Source organism: Hemicordylus capensis, chromosome 4 (genome assembly GCF_027244095.1).
Source record: "Hemicordylus capensis ecotype Gifberg chromosome 4, rHemCap1.1.pri, whole genome shotgun sequence".
Lineage (NCBI taxonomy): Eukaryota > Metazoa > Chordata > Lepidosauria > Squamata > Cordylidae > Hemicordylus > Hemicordylus capensis.
Genome location: NC_069660.1, coordinates 122,212,879 through 122,238,303, shown reverse-complemented (window position 1 = coordinate 122,238,303; position 25,425 = coordinate 122,212,879). Strand labels below are relative to the sequence as shown.

The 25,425-nt window shown below is 46.7% G+C and overlaps 1 protein-coding gene and 1 long non-coding RNA gene across 3 annotated transcripts in view; one reads left to right on the top strand and one right to left on the bottom strand.

Moving 5' to 3' along the window:
- LOC128323908 (uncharacterized) overlaps positions 1-17,419 on the top strand; it is a 56,348-nt gene extending 38,929 nt beyond the window's left edge. Inside the window, exons 1-3 of one of the 2 annotated variants that reach the window (XR_008306523.1) lie at positions 5,368-5,453; positions 13,257-13,304; positions 17,321-17,419. This is a non-coding gene — a long non-coding RNA (uncharacterized LOC128323908). Of the gene's footprint in view, positions 1-5,367; positions 5,454-13,256; positions 13,305-17,320 lie in introns of those variants that run through there. The other variant, XR_008306522.1, reaches the window with a different exon arrangement.
- Positions 17,420-19,331: 1,912 nt separating this feature from the next.
- Positions 19,332-24,600, bottom strand: LOC128322115 (uncharacterized). The gene is made up of 2 exons (XM_053242859.1): positions 23,832-24,600; positions 19,332-20,361 (listed from the first exon to the last, which is right to left on the bottom strand). Exons 1-2 carry the CDS (start codon positions 23,971-23,973, stop codon positions 19,802-19,804), a joined length of 702 nt encoding a protein of 233 aa, XP_053098834.1. The 5' UTR covers positions 23,974-24,600; the 3' UTR covers positions 19,332-19,801.
- Positions 24,601-25,425: the final 825 nt, after the last annotated feature.

The window sequence follows — 25,425 nt, the reverse complement described above, 5'->3', positions numbered from 1 at the left end:
CAAGATAAGTTTTCTTCAAAAACAAATAACAAGTTTTTTAAAGATAGAAGCACACAAGTAACAAGTGGTATTTGACAACCTCCTGGAGAGCCTGAACAGAAGCTCCCAACTATGAGATGCTAGTCCCTAAGCAGAGCACAGAATCCATTTTGTATCCAGACATGTTTGGTGATGGAGGGGAGAGACAGGAGAGGGAGCGAGCTGGTTTTAGTGCAAAAAAAGAGACTCCAGTCAGCACAGCTGAAGGCACACTCCACGCTAGTGTTTGGAGTACACTTGTGTGGATATTTCCTGTAACAGGGATTTCCAGATGTTGTTGACTACAACTCCCATAATCCCAAGCAAAAGGCCATTACAGTTGAGGATGCTGGGAGTTGCAGTCAACAACATCTGGGAATCCTGTTACAGGAAATACTGCTCCACACAATTTCATGCTATGTAAACAGGCAGCAGCAGCCGTGTATCAGGTGAGATCCATGGAAAGGGACCTCACCTGCCCATGGAAGGGCAGGCAGTCCCTGGATCAGAGAGGGTAGATCCAGTGCCTGGATCAGAGCAAGGGAGCTGATATGACAAGAAAAAAGGGTGGCAACAGCAGAATTGAGGTAGGGTGGTGATAGCAGGCAGATGTGGTGACACTTTGGGTGGGGTGAGGTGCCCACATGTCAGCCCATGGTACATTTGCCACCTGAGGCAATCACTTCACTTAGCCTCATGGAGGAGATGCCCCTACTTAAGCCACCATTTTGCAACAAACTCTACCTCCTCAAACTGCTATTTCATGCTGGCTTTTGGAAACCTCTTGCCCACCCCTTTTGTACAGTGTTCCAGAGAACACTTTTGAACAGCCTGTTCCAGAGATGTGAGATATATGTTGGAATTTTTTCACAGACTTTGTCTCAGATATCTGTATGGAGCATGCTTCTCTATTTGAATGTATCTGTATATGGCATTAGGAATGGAGTCACAGTGTTTGTTTTGCTCTTCACTTGTTGCCTTGTAGTCAAACTGATGGGTTCTCTCTCTCTCTCTCTGCATACAAGACAGTTTGTTTTCTTAGCCTATGTTTTAGTTATTAATAAATATCAAACACATGTTTCTTAGTTAAAGTTGCTTTGTGTTCAATTACTTATGGAGGATAAGTAATTTCTCTGCAACATTGGGTTATGGGCCTAGTTGTGAAGCAATAAGTTGTGAGATAAAAAAGAGTCTGTAGGCAAGAAAGCTGGACAAGATCACTACTTTTGCATCTGTGGGGAGGCATCCCGCAGTTGAACTGCTCAATGAAACAATCTGAAAAAGATGGTCCTTCAGAGTGAAGATGTTGCTGAATACACTTTGACTATATTTTATGTTCTGGAGGAACAAATACCAGCAGAGAAGGAAGAGAAACAGCGAGAATGGGATTCTGCAAACAAGCAAGCCATGGGATACATATCTTTGACTGTAAGTGATCAGTTAATCTATAATACATAAGACAAAAATACAGCAAGGGAGATGTGGAAAAGATTGAAGGAGGTCTTTCAACAAAGAACCACAAATAGTCAAGTTTCTCTTATGCTGCAGTTGTGTAATAAAAGATTAAAAGAGGAAGAGAGTTTTCAAGGGGACATATGCTCATTTTGGGGAATACAGAAAGAATTGGAAATGCAGAAGACAAATATGCCTGAAACAGCAAAGACTGGACTTTTGTTTAACACCTTGCCTAAAGAATATGAGAATATTGTCAATTTCCTGCATATTAAAGAAAATGTGACTTTGAGTTTTGTGCAGGAGCATTTGTAAGAATTTAATTTGAAAAGGCATACAAAAAGGTAGGAATCAGTTAAGTCAAGCCTACAAAGTTACTGATGGTAGGCAATATGTGGAAGCATATTTGCATTTGAGGAATACTTGCCCTAGAAAAGAGCAAGGGAATTATTTTCAACAGAGAAAAGGGAATAAGACTAAATTACAGAAAAATGGACTTTCTAACAAACAAACTTGTCTGTGCAAAAGTGAAATCAATGAAAATAATGCTGAGAATGTCAACAAATTGTGAGCTGCAAAATAAATCATGGTTCATGTAAGTCAAAGTAGAAACAAAATATATTTGGATAGTGGAGCTACTTCACATTTCTTCAATAATTTGCAAGATTTCTCTGAGATAAGCATGGAACATAAGTCCTATATACCTTGCTAATGGGCAGAAAACCTTTGCAGAAGGAAAAGGTACAGTTTGTCTGAGGTTTGATCTTGGTGCAGATAGAGTGAATGAAGTGTGTATTCCAGGGGCATACTATGTTCCAAGTTTGCAAAACAGTTTAATGAGTGTAAAAACAGTCACATTGCAGATGTAGAGTTCTTTTCAGAAGGGACCATTGCTTTATTTTTAGAGAAAGAAAATCTTTGATGAAAGGCATCTTGAAAGATGACCAACTTTATGAAACATATTGCAAAAGAGAGCAAGCTAATGTTACAAGTGAGTGTGCACACAAAGATTGCATGAATTTATGGAATCTCTGATTTGGGCATCTAAGCAAGAAATGCATTTCAAAATTAGTAAAAGAATAATTGGCAAGAAACTTGCAGGTTAAACCATACAAATCTGAAGTCAAATGCACTGGATATGTTGAAGCAAAAGCAACAACGGGCACATATTTATCAACCACAGAAAAGCAATCTAGTGAGATTTTGGCTTTGATTCGCAGTGATATTTATGGGCCCTTCCCAGTAAAAACACCATGAAAGAATCTCTATTTCCTGACTTTCATAGATGATTTTTCTCACTATACTTACCTACTCAAAGAGAAAAGTGAGGTGTTGCTAAAACTTAAAGAATATGTGGCTAGAGTAAGCAACAAATTTGGAAGAAAACCTAAGACTTTGCACATTGATAATGGTGATTGGATTGGATTTTCACTTGAGGCACAAATGACCAGGCTCAAACTATCATACTTTGGACACATTATGCGAAGACTCAACTCCCTTGAGAAGTCCATAATGCTGGGGAAAGTTGAAGGAAAGAGAAGAAGAGGATGACCAGCAGCAAGGTGGATGGACTCAATTACGACAGCAATGAATGCACCACAGAGAGACCTAAAAGGCCAAGTTGAAGACAGATCATCCTGGAGAGCATTTATTTATTTATTGTTAGATTTATATACCGCTATACATAGACTCTATCTATGTGGTCGCTAAAAGTCGATATCAACTTGATGGCACTCACTCAATCAATAAATCAACGGTGAGGAATATACTGGGAACGATATTGAGCATACTTTAAAAATAAGGAATTAAACATGAGCGCAATACTCCAGAGCAAAATGGAGTAGCAGAGAGAAAGAACAGAACTTTGAAATGTCTAGAAGTATGCTTCTTGACTCAGGTCTGGAAAACAAATACCGGGGAGAAGCAGTAATGACTGCAAATTATTTGCAGAATTGACTTCCATCTAAAACTAAAAGAGTAACACCCTTTGATCTGCAGAATGGGGAAAAACCCAACTTAAAGCATATTAGAGTATTTGGATACAAAGCATCTTTATATATAATTCTGGAAGACTTACCTGTGGCAGGTCCCATGCATGGCAGCTCTCACAAGAGTTCGGAGAGCTGCCAGATAGCAATGGGATGGGTGGAGGGAAGAAAATGGCAGTGGTGGCGGCGGCCGGACAGAAAGCAGCGGCGGGTGAGAGAAAAAGTCAGCGCCTGGTTGGCCAGAAAGTGCGGTGTGTGTGTGGGGGGGGGGATGGGAAGTAGAGGTGGGGGTGGGGGGAGAAGAAGCTGGTTGGCAAGCCAGAAAGCAGTGGCAGCAGCTGGGGCAGACAGGAGAAGAAGCTGTCATCCGGCTGGCCAGAAAGTGGCAGGCGAGTGGACAAGAAGTAACTGGCTGGCTGGGTGGGCAGGCCGGCCAGCAGCTCAAATACTCTGTGCCCGGCTCAGTTAGTATGCATATATTCCTAAAGAACTAAGAAGATAATTAGATTGCACAAGTAAAGAAGGAATATTCATAGGTTATGCACACAGCGTAGTAAAAGCTATAGAATACTTGATCCTACCACAGAGACTGTTAAACTGCACAGTGTTGTATATTTTGATGACAGGCAAAAATCAAATGCCAATGTGATGCCTGACTGTGACCCGGATTTTCCAATAAGTGAAAAGGCTGTACAGGAACAGCAGCAAAAAAAAAAAAAATAATTAAAAAAAAAAAGAACAACTAATAATATATTTAGAGAGAATCAATTGAGAAGGGGAGATTGAGACAGAACCAGAGAGATCCAATCAAGAAGGGGTGATTGAGATGGAACAAGAAGTGAGAGGCTCAAGCAGAGTTAATAAAGGGATGCCACCTAAAAGATTGTCACTGGCAGCCTGAGAGGAGAAAATGCCAGAACCAACAGATTGGCACAACATTTGAAGGCATGCCAGATTCAGAGACAGATAAATTGCTGCAGTCGGGAAATGCATCACAACATAAAACAAAATGTGGGACCCGGAATTCAAAAATGAGACAACGAGAAGGGTAATGTTCAGATTTTTCCATAGACATTGTCTCAGTTATTTGTATGGGGCATGCTTTTCTATTTGAATGTATCTTCTGGCTTGCGGGTGGAGTCACAGTGTTTATCTGCTCTTCACTTGTTGCTTTGAAGTCAAACTGAGAGGTTCTCCCTCTCTCTGCATACAAGACAGTTAGTGACTCTGTTTTCTTAGCCTATATTTTAGCTAGCAACACATATCAAACTCTTGTTTCTCAGTTAAAGTTGCTCTGTGTTCAGTTACTTATGGAGGATAAGTAATTTCTCTGCTACCATATATGTATGGAATTCATGCACCTGGAATGCCTCTCTCATTCATCCAGTAATTTATATGCTGCTTTTGAGTGTTCAGTGTGCTTTACATATATTATTGTGTGGTTGCTGTTGTTGTAAGGATTAGAGCAACCGAGTAAGATGTGTCAGTATTATTATTGTTCTTGCCAGCAGGAGGTGTTGGTGAGGCTGTGATAGTGGTTTGCCTAAGGCCACCCGGTGAGCTCCTCATAGCAGAAGCAAGAAGATTAAAAAGAGGGACTTCCTGATTTGCAGCTCAGTGTCTTGGCCATTATATGATGTGATTTAGCTTTTAGTGGTGGGAGCCAATTCAACAGTGTGAAGGGGACCCTAGATGTGTACAGCTCCTCAAGGTTCCCACTCATGTGGAGGAACCTTGCATAAGTACAGCTGTACATGTGTAGGGCCCCTTTCATACTAATGCTGAATGTGGTTCAGGGTCCCACTTCCCCTACACACATTCATGAAACACATGGGGGATTATCTGCATATACTTTTGCTCATGAGTAATTCTTTTGCTCTTCTTTGCAGTGTGGACTGCAAAGTACAAAGAGCTGTATAGGCACTTTATGGGACATGAAGAAGATCCCAGAAAAGAAATAAGAGAGTTGCTATGACGACGTACATTACAACTATGGTTTGTTTGTTTGTTTGTTTGCAAATGAAATTTCACTGCTGACTGTCCCCCTACCCCCTATAAGAATCTGATTGGACTGAAAAAAGGCATTTAAGTGGATAATCTGTAATTGTTGTAGGTAATCAAGCAATTTTTTCCCCAGTTATAGAGAGTTTACTCATGTTAATTTTGCTAGTCATAAGTGTTAATGGAACTGCTCCGGGGTGATTGGCAGACACCCCTAAATGTGTTCAGGCATCGTGTGGAGAATTAGCAAGCTGGGGTGGAGCAGTCCCACATCAGAATAATTTTTGTGCAAAGGTCTGGTCCCACGGAAATGAACTGACAGTGAGGCTGAAGTTCAAAATAAAGTAAGGTTTTATTTGGGGTTCAGGGGTACAGTGGAATAAGAAAGTTGATTAAAGCAAAATTACTACTAAGAATACATTACAAATATTAACCAGATAACTGCAAAGAGGCAATTTAGCTTGATGTCTGAATTAAAATGACTTCCAGGCTGGGTAGAGAAAAGAAGGCTTTAGAGAAACAGGTTTTTGGAGTTAAGAAAAAGAGCAGGGATAGGGAGAGCCCAGAGGGGCGCAGCAATTATCATACAACCTCATCCTTCCTTTAGTGGCAATTGGACCCTCGTGGCTTAGGTGCAACTGAAGGATCTCTTTCCTCAGGGATCAAACCACGTGATGAAGAACCGAAAGCAGCTCAGGGGTCAGGCAGCAAGGGTAAATCCAAAAGGTGTCTGTTTTCATGCAGCCAACTTCTCATAGCAGCAAGACAGACTGGGTAGATCAGGCCAGCGAGGAGGGCTGACCTGGAGGCTAAAAGTGTTTATGGCGCAATGTAGAAGACACGACCTGGTGTTATGGCGAGTGTCAAATCTATCATCCAAACAGTGGGTGACTCCATGGTGTGTAGACCAAATTAAGCACACTGGTTCAAGAAACCAGGGCCAGTTATAGCCCAAATGGGCCCTGAGGCAAAATACCGGCTGCTCCTTCTTCCTGAGGAGGGAAATTCTGGTGAATCTCAAAAGGATCTGTGGTCTGTGTTTGCTGTGCTGGAGTACAACACAATGATTTCAATGAGTCAAGAACAGCCTGTATATAAATGGACATGCAAGGACAGTATCTCTCAGGTTGGAAGGACCCGGTAAACCAATCAGTATTTTTAATGAGTGCACCTTTTGAGTTCCTATTTCCCACTTAGCTCAATTTGTGATGGGGAAAGGAGTTGCTTTCGCAGTGCCTTATCTGACTTTTCCTGCTGAGGTGATTCATGTTAGCTTGTCTGAAGCAGTGTTTCTCAACCACCGGTCCCTGGACCGCTGCCGGTCCCCGAAGGGTTGAGTGCCGGTCCCTGACTGGGAGTCAACCCCCCCCCCACTGAAATCAAGGCACTCACTTCCTCAATTTTGCACATGGCACGGAAGAGGAAGAGTATCACGGAGGCATGGGACCCTTCTTGTGCCTTGCCTGCACGTGCTGCTGAGATCTTCCTATAGGTATCTTATTCCCTATCTTTACAGCTTCAAACTGTATGCGATGCGGGGGCATGGAGGAAAAAGTATGGCAGTGGGCGCCACTTGAAGGGCTGCTGGTTCTTGCATGCTCATTGTTTGCAGCCAAAGGTTGGTTGATTGAAACCCAGCTGCCTGTTGTGGTCGAGGCGCCTTGAGAGGGAACACTGTTTCCCTCTTGCATCAGTGGGGCTTGCTTGTATGTTGTTTTCATTGGCCCCATGTAGCTTTTGAATTTTTCCAATGGCCCAGCATCCCCTCTCCATTGAGTAATCACAAGCACCTCCACTCCAGACATACTGGAGACAAATTTGTTCACCCAGGCTTTTAGATTCAGGGGTTCTCAACCTTGGGTACCCAGACGTTGGTGGACTTCTACTCCCATAATCCCGAGCCATAATGGCCAAATGCCATTGTTGTTGGGGGTTATGGGAGTTTAACTGAGGGACCCAAGGTTAAGAACCCCTAATATTCAATGTTTACAAAAGATTCCAAATTTAATTATTTTAATGCTTATATTATTTTCATTCTAAACTGCCCAGAGATGCAAGTTTTGGGCAGTATAGAAGTCTGATAGATAGACAGACAGACAGACAGATAGACAGACTTGAAACCCCTTTACTAACTGCTGGTCCGGGAAACTGCGCATGAAGAATGTAGCGGTCCTTGAAACTCTGCACGAAGAATTTAGCGGTCCTTGACTCCAAAAAGTTTGAGAAACACTGGTCTGAAGCAACTGCAAAGGAGGGGAAGTAAAGGGTCAATCTTTGGATGGAAAGACCTTGAGCGTGGAGCTAACTCAAAAGTTAACTCTGGTTTACTTAGCCATTCCCCAATGGAGGGAAAGATGGGAGGCTAATCCTCTTTCAATTCGCTTAGCAGCTGATGAATCTAGGGTTGACAGTCCCACTGCCTGCTAAGTGAGCCGTCCCCAATATGCCAACAAATGTGGAGCCCATGATCCGGTGAGACTCCTGAGCATGTTAAGAGTGGGAGCTATGGGACTGTAGCCCCAGACATAAGCAAAGAGGCTTCTGGGAGCCCTCAGAATAGCAGAGAAAGGCTGCTCTGTGTTGATGAGCCCAGAATTACCTATCACAGGATAGCCAAACAAAGAAAACAATTATGAGTGAAGTGTTGTGCAAACAGTTGTGAATTGCTGCTAACAAATGCAACAGCACTGTGTTCGTTACTTAGTCATAATGCTGGACTGGAAACTAAGTTAAAATAAAATGGGAGAACATGTGTGCTAGTGATCATGTGGCATATCCCCTAACATTTCACAATAATTTATGAATAGGTAGATGCAGGGGCGTATCTAGGGGTAGGGCAGGCAGGGCACGTGCCCTAGGCACCACTTGAAGGGGGGCGCCATTTTGTAAAATTAACTTTTTAAAAAAAAAAATGGCTGCCAAAAACAAAATGGCCACCGTGCATGCTCAAATGGCTCTAGGTCATGCCAGGCTTTGCAGAGGCCATTTGAGCATGCGCGGTGGCCATTTTGTTTTCAGTGGCCTTTAAAAAAAAAAAAAAGATTATTTTTAAAAACGGCCACTGCACATGCTCAAATGGTCCCTGCGAGGCCCTAGAGGCCAGCGGGGAGAGGGGGAATCTTTGCAACCCCCCCAGCCTTTAGGAAGCCCCCCAAAGGGGCTACGGGTAATAATAATAATAATAATAATAATAATATAAGACACTGTACACATATTCAGATTGGCACTATGTACAGAGAATCAGGGCTTGTGAATACTGAGCTGTCACTTAAGAGCTAGGATTGTATTCATTTGCTCTTACTTTGCTTCTTGTAATAAGTGAGTTCAATGTGATGTCTTGCTAATATGGCTATTAATGGTGAGTTTGTCTTTGAATCAGTGTGAAACCCTTAATATTAAGGCCCACTGGGAGTTTCTTGCTCTCTTTCTCTCATTTTAACTGTCTTTCTGAAAGACTAGAATATATTCCAAGCAGTGACACAGTTCACTCTGCATATCCTTTAATTATTTACAGAGTATCTGGGAAAAGTCAAATTCTCCATTGATTTTTAAAACTTATGTAATGGTGATGCTACAATGCATAGTAGAGAATTAGACAGGCACTTCTGTTTAGTTTTCCAAGTACATCTCCACATAGTATTTGGGTATTTCATGAGCCCCCACATACTGAAATTTGTAGTTTTCCAGCATTTTTTGGTCTGGCTAAGTCCACTGCTAAATAGTTTTTGAAATATTAAAAGATTAACGAGCTTGACTTGTATTTTTGAGCTGATATTATGGTAAAGGTATCTGAAAGATGGGTGTCAGATGCTTGGACAGGGGGCGCAATTTCAGTGTTTGCCCTAGGCACTATTTTCCCTAGATACGCCTCTAGGTAGATGGATGGTGATAGTTTGACAGTTTGCAACCTGTCTGTTCATCAAACCTTCCTGTCTCTTCAGAGTCCATCAGGGGTCAGATGATCTCTGGGTCCAGGGCTGTCTGTGCAACAGGGCCATAAACAGGTGACACAGTGCAATGCATTGGAAAGGTAAAATTTCCAAGTTAGTAACCAAATATCAGAAGGGCCAGATGCCAGTAACCTAATTCACAGTGAACAGGAGTTACTTAACCTGGCAGCTTCCTTTTCAGTGAGACAAAGCTGTGAGGTTTGTTGTTTTTTTTTAAAAAAAGACCAGGTGGAGTCAGATTGGTCCTTGGGCTCACCAGGGAATTGAGAACAAGGCTGATGTTGCCTTTTGAGGAGCACAGCTCATGCGCAAGCCTTGTGAAAGAAATGCAGCTCCTGATGCAGGAGGTCTGGTGCCAGAGCCTGTCCACTGGGAGTCCTGCTTTAAGCCTTCTCCCACCCACCTCTTACAACCATAAAGGCGGCCGCAGCTGTGGCTTCTGCTGTCCTGCCTGTCCCATGGCCTCTCACCTGCTACAGCAAGCAGAAAGGGCCGAGTGTTAGAAGCCATGGCTGTGTTTTATTTTACTATTCAGAAATCTTTAAAAAACAAAGAGAGACAGAGAAAGTGAGAGACCTCCTTGCTTTGGAACTTGGCATCCCTCTTTTAAACTTGGGATTTAGGTCTTTTTGGCTGAAACATCTATGATAACTGCATTCAAATTTTGCTCCCTTCCAAAGCGGGCAGGCGTTCAACTCAAATGTATTGTTGTGGGCCTATCTGTACTGAAATGAAATGTCATAGTGGTATCATTCTGATATGACACATGCTAAGCTAGCATATGGATACAGTTTCCTAGGCTATGGCATGAGAACAACTTCATTTCATTACAGGTGTACTGGGACTCCTTAACCATGACATTATGTCTCTGCTATAATGTAAAATGACAGCAGAAATTCACTTTATTGCAAACCTGCAGAGACACTATGGAGGCATTTTGGGGTGGTTGTTAGAATGCAAATTGACAATGACAAGATGAGGGAAAAACCTTGTCCATTTCCCTTGCATCCCCGGCCTATATCTCTTTTACCCATCTGATCCTACTGAGATGGTGCAGCAAAATCTTTTCCCTCACGCCACAGCAGAGGAGAATGAGTGACATTTTACCCATAACAGTATCCATAAGCTAGCTTAGCATGTGTCATATCAGAACGATACCACATTGACATTTCATATTTCTACAGATAGTGCTAACTTATGCACCGCCTAACCAATTTGAACCACCTAACCAATTTGAACCAAATTTACTACAGCTGTAGGGACACATAGGGATGGGTCAATGGTGTAGTTTGTGATGATGTCATGCACCCTGATTCAAGATGGCGGACGTGTGAATGTTTGAGGTGCAAGACAGCTGTGCACCATCTAACAGATTTGAACCAAATTTGGTACATTTGAAGTGAGAGACATACAGGGACACTTCAACGATGTAGTTTGTGGTGATGTCATCCACCCCAATGCAAGATGGCGGGTGCATAGGGATACATAGGGATGGCTCAAGGATGTCATTTGTGATGATGTCATCCACCCCATTTCAAGATGGTGGACACATGAATGTTTGAGGCACAAGTGGGCTAACCTATGAGAGGAGAGCTGGTTTTGTAGTAGCAAGCATGACTTGTCCCCTTAGCAAAGCAGGGTCCACCCTGGTTGCATATGAAAGAGAGACTAGAAGTGTGAGCACTGTAAGATATTCCCCCTCAAGGGATGGAACCAATCTGGGAAAAGTAGAAGGTTTCAAGTTCCCTCCCTGGCTTCTCCAAGATAGGGCTGAGAGAGATTCCTTCCTGCAACCTTGGAGAAGCCCCTGTCAGTCTGTGGAGACAATACTGAGCTAGATAGACCAATGGTCTATCCTATGTCCCTATGAACTGCTTAACCAATTTGGACCAAATGTAATCCACTTGTAAGGATAGTGAAAGGAAAGTAGGCAGATTAGTTATTACTAGGACAACTTGTTTGTCTCTTAGGGAGGCTTGTGTTGTGGAAACACCCAGGACCAGGTTAATTCCTTGTAGCATTACAGATGTGGAATACCCTTTCTAGGGAGGATCACAAGTTAAACTATTGGTGTAAAACCAGCATCTATTTGTTTTGTCATTTGGTAATTGTTGGTCCACAGCTGTCTTGCCTCTGCTGTTGTGTTGTTCTCTTTTGGTAGGTGGTAGGAGTGCCTATCCTCCAGGATATGTCTGGAGTCCCCAGGAGTCGGTATCAATCTCCACGGGACTATTGAAAGTACTCCTAGATGTTTTAAATGACTTTATAGCATTAACAATATTGGGAAACAAAATCTTCAGGAATAAATTCAGTCAGAAATTGGCGATCCTAGCTGTTGGTTATTCTGTGGTTGTTGTTGTTTTTATGTCAACGGTTTTCAGGAGTCGTTGCTTGGTACTTTTTGGTAGATAGATGGCTTATAAACAAAATAAGGGATAATGGGAAAGTTGATATTGCTGCATTTATTTTCAAGCTAGTTTTATGCTGGTGTTTAATTGTAACATTTTATCAATCAGTTTTTATGATTTATTTATTTTTTTAGTGAAGTGTATTGTTTGCTTCTGGAATTGTTTGGAATTGTTAAGACTGCAGCACAGAAAGGAAAATTCTGTGATGGGTTAGCATTTTATTCTTCTGTTTGGGCATTTTTGGAAACAACTTCAGATATGACCTTGTGTTAATGCCTCTTATTTAAATTACTTGGAGTCAGTTTTTGAATCCAATTAGTGTGTAATTCAGTTTGCCTTTACAGTTTTCTCTAGAAGGATATCCTTGTTGATAATTCTGAATTCATGTTTTTTTTAAAAAAATATTTTACTTATAAAGGAATGCCAAGGTAAAATGGTGCTTTGTAGAAGGGAAATTAGGGGTGTAGTACATTAATAGCAAAAAAAGTACATTATTTGGTGGTCACTTTTGACTGAAGAGTGGTTAGGAATGCTTAGTGCTTTGCTTATAAGATGCCACTTAATGAGCTAGCCAAGTTAATAATTCTTGTTAGGTTTCTTATTTGTCAAGAGTTCAATATTTTTCTGATATGAGGTTTGCTTCAGCATGCTTTAAATGGCAGTTTCTAATTAATGGTACTTGAATGTGTTTTCCTCCCCCTTGCCCATCCTGCCCCCCCAGCCCCAAATTCATACAACAGACTTGGTTACAATTTATAAATGATTTTAAAAGTATAATTAACATTCATCGTTACAAGATATATGCAAACAGATATGCAAATTTGGGAATAAATATGCACACATATAAAATGCTGCTGGATTAAGTAGTCCTTAACATTTTTAATGAAATCAATATTTTATGCATATTTTTTGCAGAACTTTAAGTACTTAGGACTCACTAGGAGCCAGATTTAGGACCACTTTTGAAGATTAGAGAACTGTTTGCCAACCCACATGTCATTTAGAGAGCTAACAGTGTGTGTGTGGGGGGGGGGATTGAAACTTGTGAGACAATGTGTGTACCTGCCACCATGTCCCTATTTTCCCATTCAGGTGAATGGGAAAATAGGGACAAGTTGGCAGGTATGAATGTGTATGGACATAGATGTTTAATTCCTCCAGCTTTCTCCATGTGGCAACTTCTCCTCTAGAGGGTTAAACACTTAGTTCTATTGAACTGTAGCTCACTGCCTATAACCATTCTCTACTTTACTTTTCAATTCATGTTGTTATTAGATTCTTCCTGTGTGGTTCCTACTCTTCCGATTCAGTAGTTGTCCATAAAATTGGATCTCTGCTGAGGAAATTGGATAAACCATAGGAACACAGAAGGAAGTAAGTACGGGGTAAAAACCTATTGTATGGAAAGGTGACTTGGATTCTGCTTTGTGTCTCTTCAGTTGCTGTGGGAGAGATGCCCCCTGAAAATCTTGGTCTGAGTAACTGCGGTGAGTGTGATGGATATTTTCCTGTCATAACAATATTGGCTGTCTGGTAAATGCGGAAGGACTCCATGGAATATCTGTGGTCTGTTGATTCCAAATATGACGGACAGCTCATAATACTAAAATTTCAAGACAATACTTGAGAGGATAACTAGTCTCACATACACCACTCTGCTCTTTAAGAAGCAGCACAGATTGTCTTCTGCTTGTTCCATCTTCTATCAAAGTTGGTGGCCTGGTGGCACGAACCTTTTGGTGGTGATGCCTAAATTATGGGACCAGTTTCCTAGTGAGGACTGCCAGATTCATGACCCTGGCACTTTTAGGTGGGCTTTAAAGACTTGTTTAGTTAGAGAAGCTTTTAAGGGTTGATCTGCCTGTTTTGTGGTTAATGTTTATATGCTGCTTTTCCCACCAAGAAAAATTCTCAAAGTGGTTTACACAGAAAAAGGAATAAGATGGCTCCCTGTTCCAAAGGGTTCACAATATGAAAAGAAGCACAATGGAGACACCAGCAACAGCCCACTGGAGAGACACTGTGCTGGTTAAATAGGGACAGTTGTTCTTCCCCTTCTTCTTTATCCATTTACCAGGGATTGTTGTTCCCCCGCCCTGCACATCTCATCATTTGCTTCAGATTATTTTATTTACATTTTAATTACAATTGGTTTTACTTCAGTCTCCTGCATGTCATGGCCCCAACCTCAAACAACAGCCAGGACTTGGATCCTAAGGGGGAAGAGCTAGGCAAATCCCCCTTGCCACCATCAGCAGTTGAGGTGCAGGACCCAGGAACAAGGATGAACTGTTCATCATCATCAACAACAACAACAACAAATAATAATATTTATATACCGCTTTTCAACAAGTTTCCAAAGTGGTTTACACAGAGAAATAATAAATAAATAAGATGGATTCTTGTCCTCAAAGGGCTCACAATCGAAAAGAAACGTAAGGTAGATACCAGCAACAGTGGGGGTGGATATGACCAGTTACTCTTCCCCTACTAAATAAAGCAAATCACTACATTAAAAAGATGCCTCTTTGCCCAGTTAGCAGGGGTTCAACAAGGAGCCTGGAAACCCAAACCCAGAGATGGTCCTCACCCAAGTCAGAGTCATACAAAGGGTTGGACCTGGATGTACCAGAAACTTCTCACCCTTCAGTGCCTGTCTGCCAACTTGGAAAACTCATCAGGTGGAAGGTGTCTGAGAGATAGCAGAGTGTTTGGCTCCAGGCTCAGGCACTGCCACTTTAAGGATCCACACACTGCAATAAAAGGATGGAGCTTAAAGAAAGTAGTCAGAACAAAGAGTCATAAAAGCGCTCAACTGGAGCTAGGACCCCATAGGATCACCCTTCAGAGCTCTCCAAAGTCCTACAGACTGGCTATGCTTTGCATCACCTCATCTCAAGAGCACCTGGGAGGCCAGAATAGATATATGTGCCGGTATTTCCACTGGCTTCGTATCGCCTTCTGGGAAGTATTCTACCAGAATACAAAATCTATACATTAAATACAAATTCTGAATGTTTATAACATGTTAATAGTGTGATTGAGTGTAAATAGTGTGAGTGAGGTTTTTGGACATGTCCAAACAGCTTGGACATATAGTGCGTTTCCAAAGAAATACAAATAAAAAGCACAACACATGCTTCACAGTTCTCACTCAGACCTTCTGGGTTGCAAATCAACTTGAGCACAGTACATTTATATCTATCTATCTATCTATCTATCTATCTATCTATCTATCTATCTATCTATCTAATATATATAATATATATTATATATTGTTTGTTCCTGAAGTTTTTGTAATTTTCTGCCATGAAACAAGCCACTTATAGGACTTTTTGATGGGTTTTTAAATTTTTAAAAAAATATTAAATACCATCAATTTGTCCAATCCTCTTCCATTTAAACATACCTCTTACTCCCACCCTACCCTACATCTCTGCTCAATACCAACACCCTATGACAAGCCAATCCCTAAATATTCAAGGTGGGGGAGAATAACTACAAAAAGGAAATCACATCATACCTCCATTATTAAGGCTGGGCAGGGCTGGGCAGAGGGTCCGCAGAGAGTTGTGGTGGGCAAGTGTAGCCAACGCTGGACATTCTGCCTGCCTTCTTCCTTACTTCCTGAGCTTCAGGCTTCAGTGAGGCCTGCATGGAGGCCTCTCTGGAAGCCCGTCCATCCACCAAACAGCTGAGAGGCAGAGAGAGAAGGAGCTCTCTAGCAGTTTGCCTGGGAGCCCTTCAAGCCTGTGCTGCACATCCAAATATCAGCTTTGACTGGGCTGTGCCACAGGGAAAGATAAGTGGCTGGGACTGGGGGAGAGAGGAGGGCAGGCTTCACAGCTGTGTGCCCAGAGAGGGGCCTGTGCCAGCGTGGGGTTGGGGGCAATCGCCCCGGTTGCCCCACCCTAAGGATGGCCCTGTGTGCAACCTAGTCCTGAGAGTCTTCTCCTGACAGTTGCACCACTGCACCATCTGTATGGACTTTAGCCCTGTTCTGATAATGATATGGAAGTGGAGGCACTGAACATGGTTACAATGTCCCTAAGAGTATCCTGGCAAGCCCCACCCCTGCCATGATGCATGCTAAATCCTCGCCCCACTCTCCATAACTACAATGTTTGTCTCTTCAGACAACACTTTGAGAGCCAGAGCAGTATGGTGGAAAGAATTTGGATTGGACGGACTCAAGTTCAAATCTGCACAGTCATTAAGCTTGGGTGAATTCTCCGCCACCCCCTCCTGACATAGAACAGCTGGAATCGCATGTACATAAAATTCTTAGAGGAAGGGAGCAATACCAATGTGCTCAATCAATCAATCAATCAATCGCTCTCTAGCCAGAGAATTGAATAACATAAGAAGTTTGGGTGCTGGGGCCCAACACCAATTATTGAAATGGACTGTGAAGCTCAACATCAATGAGCTTGGCTGAAAGTAAGAAGTGAAAATGAATTCTCTGTTTTGTTTTGTTTTTGCTTTAAATTTTTATTGATTTTAATAAATGAATTCTCTGTTTTAGTTAAGTGTGTGTGTTTGTCACATAAGCCTAGCTGAAAGTGTGTGTGTTTGTCACATAAGCCTAGCTGAAACTGCTCGCCCAAGTGGAGAATACCATCGTTTATACTCTCTGTATTTGAGAATGCCCTTGCAGAACAGGAGTCCAAGGGCCTGCAGAGGCTGGGTGACTGAAAAAGATGTGCATTGCAATCACATCCCATTTTCTATGATAAAGGGCTGTGTGCTTGCACTTTTCCTGATGAACTCTGGCTAAAACTGAACCCAGCGAATGCTAACAAGATATGTTTTGATTGCTGAGTCCTTAATGTGGGTGTTAGTCAAACAAGAACATAGGAAGCTCCCATATACTGAGTCAGACCATAGGTCCATCTCGCTCAGTATTGTCTGGCAGCAACTTCTCCAAGGTTGCAGGCAGGAAGCTCTTTCAGCCCTATCTTGGAGATGCCAGGGAAGAAACTTGGAACCTAGATGCTCTTCCCAGAGCGGCTCCATCCCTTAAGGGAAATATCTTACAGTGCTCACATTTCTAGCCGCCCATTCATATGCAACCAGGCCGGACCCTGCTTTGCTAAGGGAAAAGTCATGCTTGCTGCCACAAGACCAGCTCTCTTCCTTTAAGAGAGATGACTGACTGATACAGTTCTAAATCCTAGACCAGTAACCAGCCCTTGTTATGTAAATTGACATGGAAACCATGGTCATTGTTGATCTAACGCCTCAACATGTGTGTAAAGGTTTTCTACTTCTTTTCATTGAAATTGTTGTGTATCTCGGCAGTTTGCTTAAAGTGCACTTGATTTAGCAACTGCTGCATTTGGCGCCAGAAACTGGCCCATTGTCACTAATATATCACTCCTTCCAAAAGCCTGCTATCAATCCGAAATGAATGCGTGTGCAATATGCTCCAATTCCTGGTAGCAGCCGAAATATTGTACATCAAATTGCAATGTGAATTATACAAATTTATTTGTCCTTGCAGGTGCAGAGTGACTGAGATGCTGCGCCAGTACAGACAGCCCTATAATTAAAATGCAGAGAAATTGTGCTTATTTGCTGCTTTGCTTCAGGTATAGTGGGCAAAACAATACAGCTGTTTTCCCCAAGCATCTGTGTAGGTTTCCCCATTTACCCTATAATTGGATGCAAAAAGGACCTATTGCACTTAGCCAAATGTCATTCAGAGCTAGGCAAATCCCTCTACTTTCCTGCCAAATAACCTTTGTTATTAAAAGACCATGACTTCACAATCAATCTGTTCCATATGCCTTTTATTCTCCCAACATATTTCAAGACTGGGTCCCCCCCTCCACCACCCCTTCCTAGTGTTTTATTTCAGTGAGCTGGGTTTCATTTCAGCAGATTGGGCAATCTCCACTTTTCATTCTATCATAATTGTTTTGTGAATTGTCTCAAATTCTCCAATGGATTTATGACAATCTTAAAATTGACAATGGCCTCTTAATTGCACAGGGCCATGTGAGTCACAAAACCCTTGCTTGACCGATTTTCTTTTTCCTCACTTGAGTTTGAGCAGCCCTTAAAAAAAAAAAGGTTGCAGTGCTGAAATGCATATACATTAAGCCATTTTCTTCCTTTTCTCTCTCTCTCTCCAGCACCATCCCCTTCTCATTTAGAAAGCAATCAGAGGCTTTTCTACAGGCTGATGTGTTACTTGTCACAATTAAAAAAATCAGCAAACCCAGTAAAATATGATTTTTTTTTATTGTGCTAAAGTGGGGCTCATTGCCTTCAAATCACAGAAGGAGATGCCAGCTGGACCCCATATTAGCAATCAAAATTCTAATTGGCTTGCTCCTATAGAATATCTAGATCTATCTATACATATGCCAAATTTCAGTCCATTCCTGAATGGTGTGGATTTAATTTCCATACTTGAGATCACACCCATAATTTCTGGGCTCCAAAATGTTTGGGAACAGAATGGCAACAGGACAGCTTCTGCATTATAAGGTCATCATCTGTGCTGAAAAGGTGGTGCAAAAAGCATTAATGGGAAATTGGCCAGTGAGCGGGAAAGCAGCAGTAACCTTGGAGTAATTCCAGCAGTAACTACCTGGAATGCTAGAAGGTTTGAGGGTAATCTGTATGCCATCTTTTTGATGATGATGGATTTGGAGTAAGTTGGGGGATTTGTAATGCCTTCATAAAGATCTATGGTGTGTGTATACTGTACTTTGTAGACTGTTTACCATTTTGGTTGCTCCATCTCAAAAATGATCTAGTAGGGCTGCAAAATCACAAGGGAAATCATTCCCCCCTGACATGCTAACTTACTATATGTAGGAATGTTTATTTTTGTAGTTGATCATCTCATGATATGAGCCCCCACCTTCAGTCTGAAATGATATAAACCAGTCACAGGTTTATCACCTGAAAGCAGGTCTGCTCAACTTTGGCCCCCCAGCTGTTTTTGGACTACAACTCCCATAACCCCAGCCACAGTGGCCAGTAGCCAGGGATTATGGGAGTTGTAGGCCAACATCTGCAGGAGGGCCAAAATTGAGCAGCCCTTCCTTAAAGAGAACTAAGCTCAAGTGAGGGCTAAACCTGTTTCCTGACCCTTCGCAACCACAGTCACTTAAAATCAGGCTATTAAGAAACTAGCCCGCTTCTTTTTGCATAGTTCTAGGTTCTGCTTTTTTATTGCTTCTGTTGGAGCTAGGATCCTGGCAGCATCAGCTCTTACCTGCAATGTCTCAAAATGACCACTTGGGGGCAGTGCAGATAGGGTCATGGATAAAAGTTCTGGACTCCTCCTCTCTTTGTTCTTCCAGTGTTAGTCTCCATTTTGTCTCTCCAGAGATGGCTGTTTGTTTTGGTTTCTCTCTTCAGCCATGAGCTGCAGCTGAAATTAAGCTGCAGGCTTTTTTCACATTCATTTGTAACCTTTTCTTTAAATAAACCCGTGTAGTTGCACCCAGACCCAAGGAGACACGGACACAGAATGTGTTATGGAGGAATTGGCCACTTTATTAGGGGTACAAGTTTTTTAACAGTGCCTGCAAGGCACGGCAGCTGGGATTGGCATTCACAACAGCAACAGTGCGGACCCGAATGGGGCGGTCCACCGCGTGGCCGCCCCGCCTAAAAGCTCATGGTGCAGACACCTTAGCTCCAGGCAACCCACCTTCCAGAAGGGGGTGCCCTTGGTTGCTGACCTAAGGTCAGGTCTCTGCAATTAACGCCACCCATCTGACGCTGTTTAGCCATACGGAAGGGTGTCGTTTGCAGAGAGGTAGGAGCAAGGCAGAATCCCTGATCTGTCAAGCCTCAAGGGATCAGCCCCTCCTCCTTACAACTAACAAGCTTACCTAAGGTGCCGCACCGCATTAGCTGTTCACCTCCGCACTGTGCCCGCCACAGTGGGCGTCAGCCTAGCTTGACGCCCTGCCACCCCACAAGCCTACCAACACTGTTGCCAACCCCAGCCGCAGATCATCTAGGAAGTACCGTGTGCCCGGGGGGACAGGTGCACGCTGTCACCCCTGAACAGCTGGGGGAGCGAGAAAATGATGTCATTGTGCGGAATGCAACCACCCCCTCCAGCGGCAATGAAGCATGCCACAGCCGCATTTACCCCCCGCCTGGCCCTATCTACCTTGTTCTGCTTTACCGCCCCCCTCCAGACTCTCCGCTGGGTGATGTCAGACCAAATGACCACCAGCCCAGGGCACCAAGAGAGGACGACTGCCAGATCCTGGACAATCTGTCTTGAAAGCGAAATGCCAGACTGGTTCACCAGGTTGTTGCCTCCAAAATGCAGCAGCAGGACATCCGGTGCAGGATTCCCTTCCAGGAACTCGCGCAGCATCGGCAGGAACTGGGCCCTCCGCATGCCCCACTGTCCCAGCCACTCCACCATGGCCCAACGCCCCAGCCCCAGCTGGGTTCCGGGGTCGGCGTCCTGCGCCCACTTGTGTGCCCAGAAAATGAAGGAATGGCCCAGTATGAGGACTCTGGCGCGCTGCCTGGCTGCCCGCGGTCCCATCAACTGAGGCCCTGCACGAGAGGAGAAAGCATGGTGAGTGACACACATAAACAACTCGTGATGTGACTAACTGGGCCAGCCAGGCAAGATAAGGGGGGGGGAGGCGTGTGCCCGCTTCCGCCTACCGCACATATCTGTGGTAGGCCACAGACCGCCACCTGCCCAGCCGCCGGATTTCTGTGCCCGAATAACCCAAGCGCGCAGCGATGGAGGCTGCCCCGATCCAGAAGGAGTGGGGAGCCAAGTTCTGCGTGGGCACCCCGGCCGCCCCGAAAGCCCTCCTCATCACCGCCCAAAATTGGAATTGAGTAACATGGCGCCCATCAGCATGAACAAAGAGGCACCCCATGGCTGCTCCCCTGGCCGCTGTGTAGGCTTCCAGCACACGGACAGGGCATAAGCCCAGATCGCCTGCAGCGTGTAGCGCTACCCTATGCCCCCTGCCCCTCTGATCTGTTTTTGAGAACCGAAGGTGGAGTACTACCCGGGAAGTGCCTAAGGTGAGGTCACTGAATTGCAGTACCCTACCCGCAGGGCTGCGCCTACCCCTGGGGAACATCTCTCCCACCCTAAAGGCCCCAAAGAAGGCGACCAAGGCTGCCGCCCGGAACAAGGCCTCCTTGTAAGGGGACGAACAAACCCCAGTTAGTTGCCGCAGTGCCAGCTGCAGCACCTCTGGGGTGACCGGCCTACGTTGGTCTGGCTGCACGGGCGTCTCCCTCGCCCAGCCTTCCAGCATGCACCGGACCCTGAAGTCCCCGGAATGGTCGGGGAGGCCCCTAGATTTTAGGAAGAAAGCCAGCGCGGCAAGATGGCTGGCCATAGTGCTCACCGCCAGCCCCTGGGCGCAGAGGTGCACCAGGTATTGCATTAGCTGTTCCGGCGGCACTGGCCACACATGGACCAATCCTACCTGGGATCTAAACTGCAGAAAAGCCCTGACCCTTTTGTCATAGGCGACACGCGTCCTGGGTGCTATGGAAGCTTGGATGGCCCTAAACGCCTCTACATCCCAAGGTTCCACAACCATTCAGGCACCTGCTCAGGCTCCTTGGCGGCTTCGGGCACCAGCTTCCAGAAGCGCTGCATCTGGAAGCGAGACAGAGCGTCTGCCACCTCGTTCTGCACCCCGGGAACGTGCTGGGCAGTGAAGAGCGTGTTATGGCATAGGCATGTTAAAACCAAGGCTCGCACCAACCCCATCACCCTCTGCGACTTGGAGGTCTGGCTGTTAATAATCTGGACCATGGCCAAGTTATCGCACCAGAACCGCACCACCGAGTCCCTGAAGGACTCGGCCCAAATGTGGGCCGCCACCACTATGGGGAAGAGCTCGTGAGATCCCTTGTGATTCCCAGTTCCGCCCAACTGCTCTGCCACCGCTCCGCGCACCAGCGCCCTCTCAAGTACAGGCCGAAGCCGAGGGCCCCAGCGGCATCGGACTGCACCTGGAAATCAGCCTCGAGCAGCTGGGAGGACTGCCAGAATGATACCCCATTGAAGGACTCCAGGAAAGTAAGCCAGAGCCCCATATCTTCTCTCATGGCGGCAGTCACCCTGATGAGGAAGTGGGGCCGATTGCACCCCCCCATGGCATCACAGAGGCGCCTTAGGAAGGGGCGACCTGGAGCCACTACCCTGCAGGCAAAGTTGAGGTGGCCCACCAGTGACTGTAACTTGCGTAGCGTGACCTTCTTGGCCCCCCTACATTCCCTGAGCAACTCCCTCAATGTACATAGCTTGTCCTCGGGGAGGCGTGAGAGCTGCCCAACCGTGTCCAGCTCTATCCCCAGAAATGTAAGCTTGGTGGTCGGACCCTCCGTCTTGTCCTTTGCCAGGGGCACCCCCAGATCACCACAGAGTGCCCTGAATGTGCGCAGTAAGTGTAGGCATTGGCCAGAGCCCTCTCCTCCTCCAAAATTAAAGTCGTCTAGTAGTGAGTGGAGGAGCTGAGCCGCACCTCCCGGCGTAGCGCCCACTCCAGCATAGTGCTGAAAGCCTCGAAGGCAGCGCAAGAGACCGAGCATCCCATGGGGAGGGCTCTATCGATGTAGAATCCCCCTTTAAACGTGAAGCCTAATAGATCAAAGTCATCAGGGTGCACGGGCAGCAGGCAGAAAGCGGATTCAATGTTGCACTTCGCCATCAGGGCCCGCGGCCCGCAGCCCGCACCCCCTGATCATGGCCACAGCCTCATCAAACGACGTATACCAGACCGAGCAAAGCTCAGCCGGTATGCCGTCGTTGACCGAGTCTCCCCTTGGGTAGGACAGGTGGTGGATAAGCCTATACTCGCCTGGCGCCTTTTTTGGAACCACTCCCAAAGGGGATACCCGCAATGTTGGAAGTGGCAGCCTGGTGAAGGGGCCCAGCACCCTCCCAAGCGACACTTCCTTGGCAATCTTTTTTGTGACTATGTGCTCCATCCCCTCAACAGATTTTAAATTGCGGGCAAAGCTATGGACCCGCCTGGATTGGCATGGTACCCTAAATCCCTCCACAAAACCGTCCTCTAAATAGCGGGCGCGCTCCCTGTCGGGGTAGTCGTGCAGCAGCCTCCGGAGCGCCGGGATTTTAATTGGGCTGGGGCCCTTTACCAGCAGCGGCTGCTGGGCCCTTTCCCCCTCCCGGGCCTTGGAATCCCCCCCCGCCCTTAAGGGCTTTGGCCCTCTGGCAGTAGAGGCCAGCATGCTGCCCGCCGCAGAAGCCACAGTCATGCCGGTACTTGCACGGGGAGCGTGTGCACTTCCCGTTCTTGTTAAACTCCCAGCACACCAGGGGACCTTGAACCCCCTGGGCGCCCGCAGCCGAAGCTGCTGACGCTGCCGGAGTCTTGGAAATAAGGTGCCCGCTGTCGGCACGCTCGCCCACCAGGGGCCTAGCGGGTGTCATGATCTGAAGCCAAAGCTCGGGGTGCTGCCTTTCCCAATATATCCCTGCATTGTTGGAGGCGCGCTCCCGGAACGCCTGGTCGTAGCGCTCCCAGGCATTACCCGCAAAGTCCATGAAGGCTCTGTGGATAATATCAAAGTACTTGACAAGCGCGGGGCCTCTCTCGGGATATTTTTGCATCAACACACCCATGTAGATAGTGTACCCTGAAACCCAATTGGCCCAATTATGCTCAATGGGTTTTCTCTTTGTCCTTTCCTTGTCCCTCACCTGGGTCCCGTCCTTCTCCAATGGCTCGGGTTCTTTGAAGAGCAATTGAAATATATCAATGCATTCTCCCTTCCAAATCCGCTCCTTAACCGCTGGCATGAGGTGGTCTCCCAAAGGCACTGGCCCATCCCCAGTGTGCCAAGCGGAGCCGAACTGAGCCGTTGGCCCCTGGGGGGGCAAGGCGGCGTTCCCCCCTGCCAGACCTGATTACAGGTGGCGTGTGGGGATGCCCAGTTAACTGGCCCGGGGTACCAACCGTATGGCCCATAGGGGGCATTAAAAGGCAAACCCCACGGCCAAGCCCCTTGCGGGGACTCACCATCATCATCCCGGCCGTCCCCGCGGTCCTCGCCATTGCCCGGCACTGGCTCAGCCTGGTGTGGTCTGTTCCCCGCCGGTTCGGCTGTAGATGGTCCAGCCACCGCCTTCAGCGCTGCTAAACAATTCGCAAAACCTTGCATCAGCTTAGCCTTCTTATCCCCTTTGGATGTATTTTTTGTCTGTGGGGGCACCCTTGAAGGCCCCCCCTAAATCACCCCCCCTGGGGTGGCACGCTGCTTATCTAGGGCTTGTAGACGCGCAATAAGCGCCCTGATGGCACCCAGTTCCAGGTCGCCCTCATCCCCAGAGGAATCCTCTGGGATGTTGGGCCTATTGGCCGGCCGCATGGGCTTACTGCCCTTCTTTGCTGGGGCCTTCCCATCTCTCTTTGCTGGGGCCTTCCCGCCCTTATTAACTGGGGCCTTCTTAGGGCCCATGCCGGCGAATGCCTGTGAACGTGGAAAACCTGGCCGCAAATAAGGCCTGCCTAAAGATGGGAAAGGCCTGTGCGCTTGGAAGCCCCCCCACAGCCGCCTGCGGGCTCAAAAGCCCCCGCAGCTGTGCACAGCTTGGGAAAGGCCTGTGCGCATGGAAGCCCCCCCCCCCAGCCGACTGCGGGCTTAAAAGCCCCTGCAGCTGTGCTCAGCTGGGCCCCCCAACTGCTGGGCCCCCGCTGCCCCACCTGATAGTGGTGGAGCGGTGTTGTTACGGCCCCCCTCTGGACCGGGGCGTAAAAGCCCAATCCGCAGGAGAGTACCGGCCTCGGCCCCCCCCCCCCCCGGTGGGCCGCGGCGCACCCCCCTCGGGCCCGGTGAGGCTTAAAAGCCTCGGCCCAAAATAAGGCTCACCCTGGGCTGACTGAAGGGGCTTAAAAGCCCAAGGCCACAGGTGGCCCTGCCGAGGCTTAAAAGCCTCGGCTTAAAATCAGGCCCGCCCTGGGCCGACCGAAAGGGCTTAAAAGCCCGGGGCCACGGGTAGGCCCTGCCGCGGATCCTCCCTGCTGGGCCGCGGTGCCCCCGGGAGCAGAGAGGCCAGGAAACCCAGGCCCCCGAAACAGGCCACCGCTGGGGCTTAAAAGCAGACCCCCGGTGAGGCCGCCCCCGAAACAGGCCGCCGCTAGGGCTTAAAAGCCCGGTGAGGCCGCCCCCGAACCACTGCCGCCCGCCCGGCCCAGGTGGTGGCAGGGCCTGATGGCCCTCCCCCCGGCCTGATACCGCTGGCGGTAAGGCCAAGTGCCTCTGCCGCCGGTGTGGCCTCCGCCACCGGCACGCTCCTGCTGCCGAGTCCGGTCGACCCCCCCAAGCCTCCGCCACCGCCGCTCGGACGCTGCCGTCCCTGCAGGCCTGGCCACGTGGAAGGCCCGGCCACATGGAGGCCCAGGAGCTCCCTCGCCGAGCGTCCTCCTTCTGCGCGATCTGTAAGAGGACTGAGCTGGCGCATGCGTGCTGCCAGCTCATTGCTGCATAGCCCCGTCTCTGGAGCAGAGCCGGGGCCAATGGGAGCTGGCTCCCAGTGCCATGTGCTCCGGAGGTGGGGCTGAGGGCAAACGAGCCGCGCAGCCTAGAGAGGCTGCGATCGGCTAGCTTCTTCAA

Bases quoted from the DNA above. Each gene is read 5' to 3' on its own strand.
- LOC128322115 (XM_053242859.1), bottom strand. From the start codon at position 23,973: ATGCAAGGTTTTGCGAATTGTTTAGCAGCGCTGAAGGCGGTGGCTGGA. The intron at 20,362-23,831 runs GTGAGTCCCCGC...CCTCTCGTGCAG, and splicing joins GGACGGCCGGGATGATGATG to GGCCTCAGTTGATGGGACCG.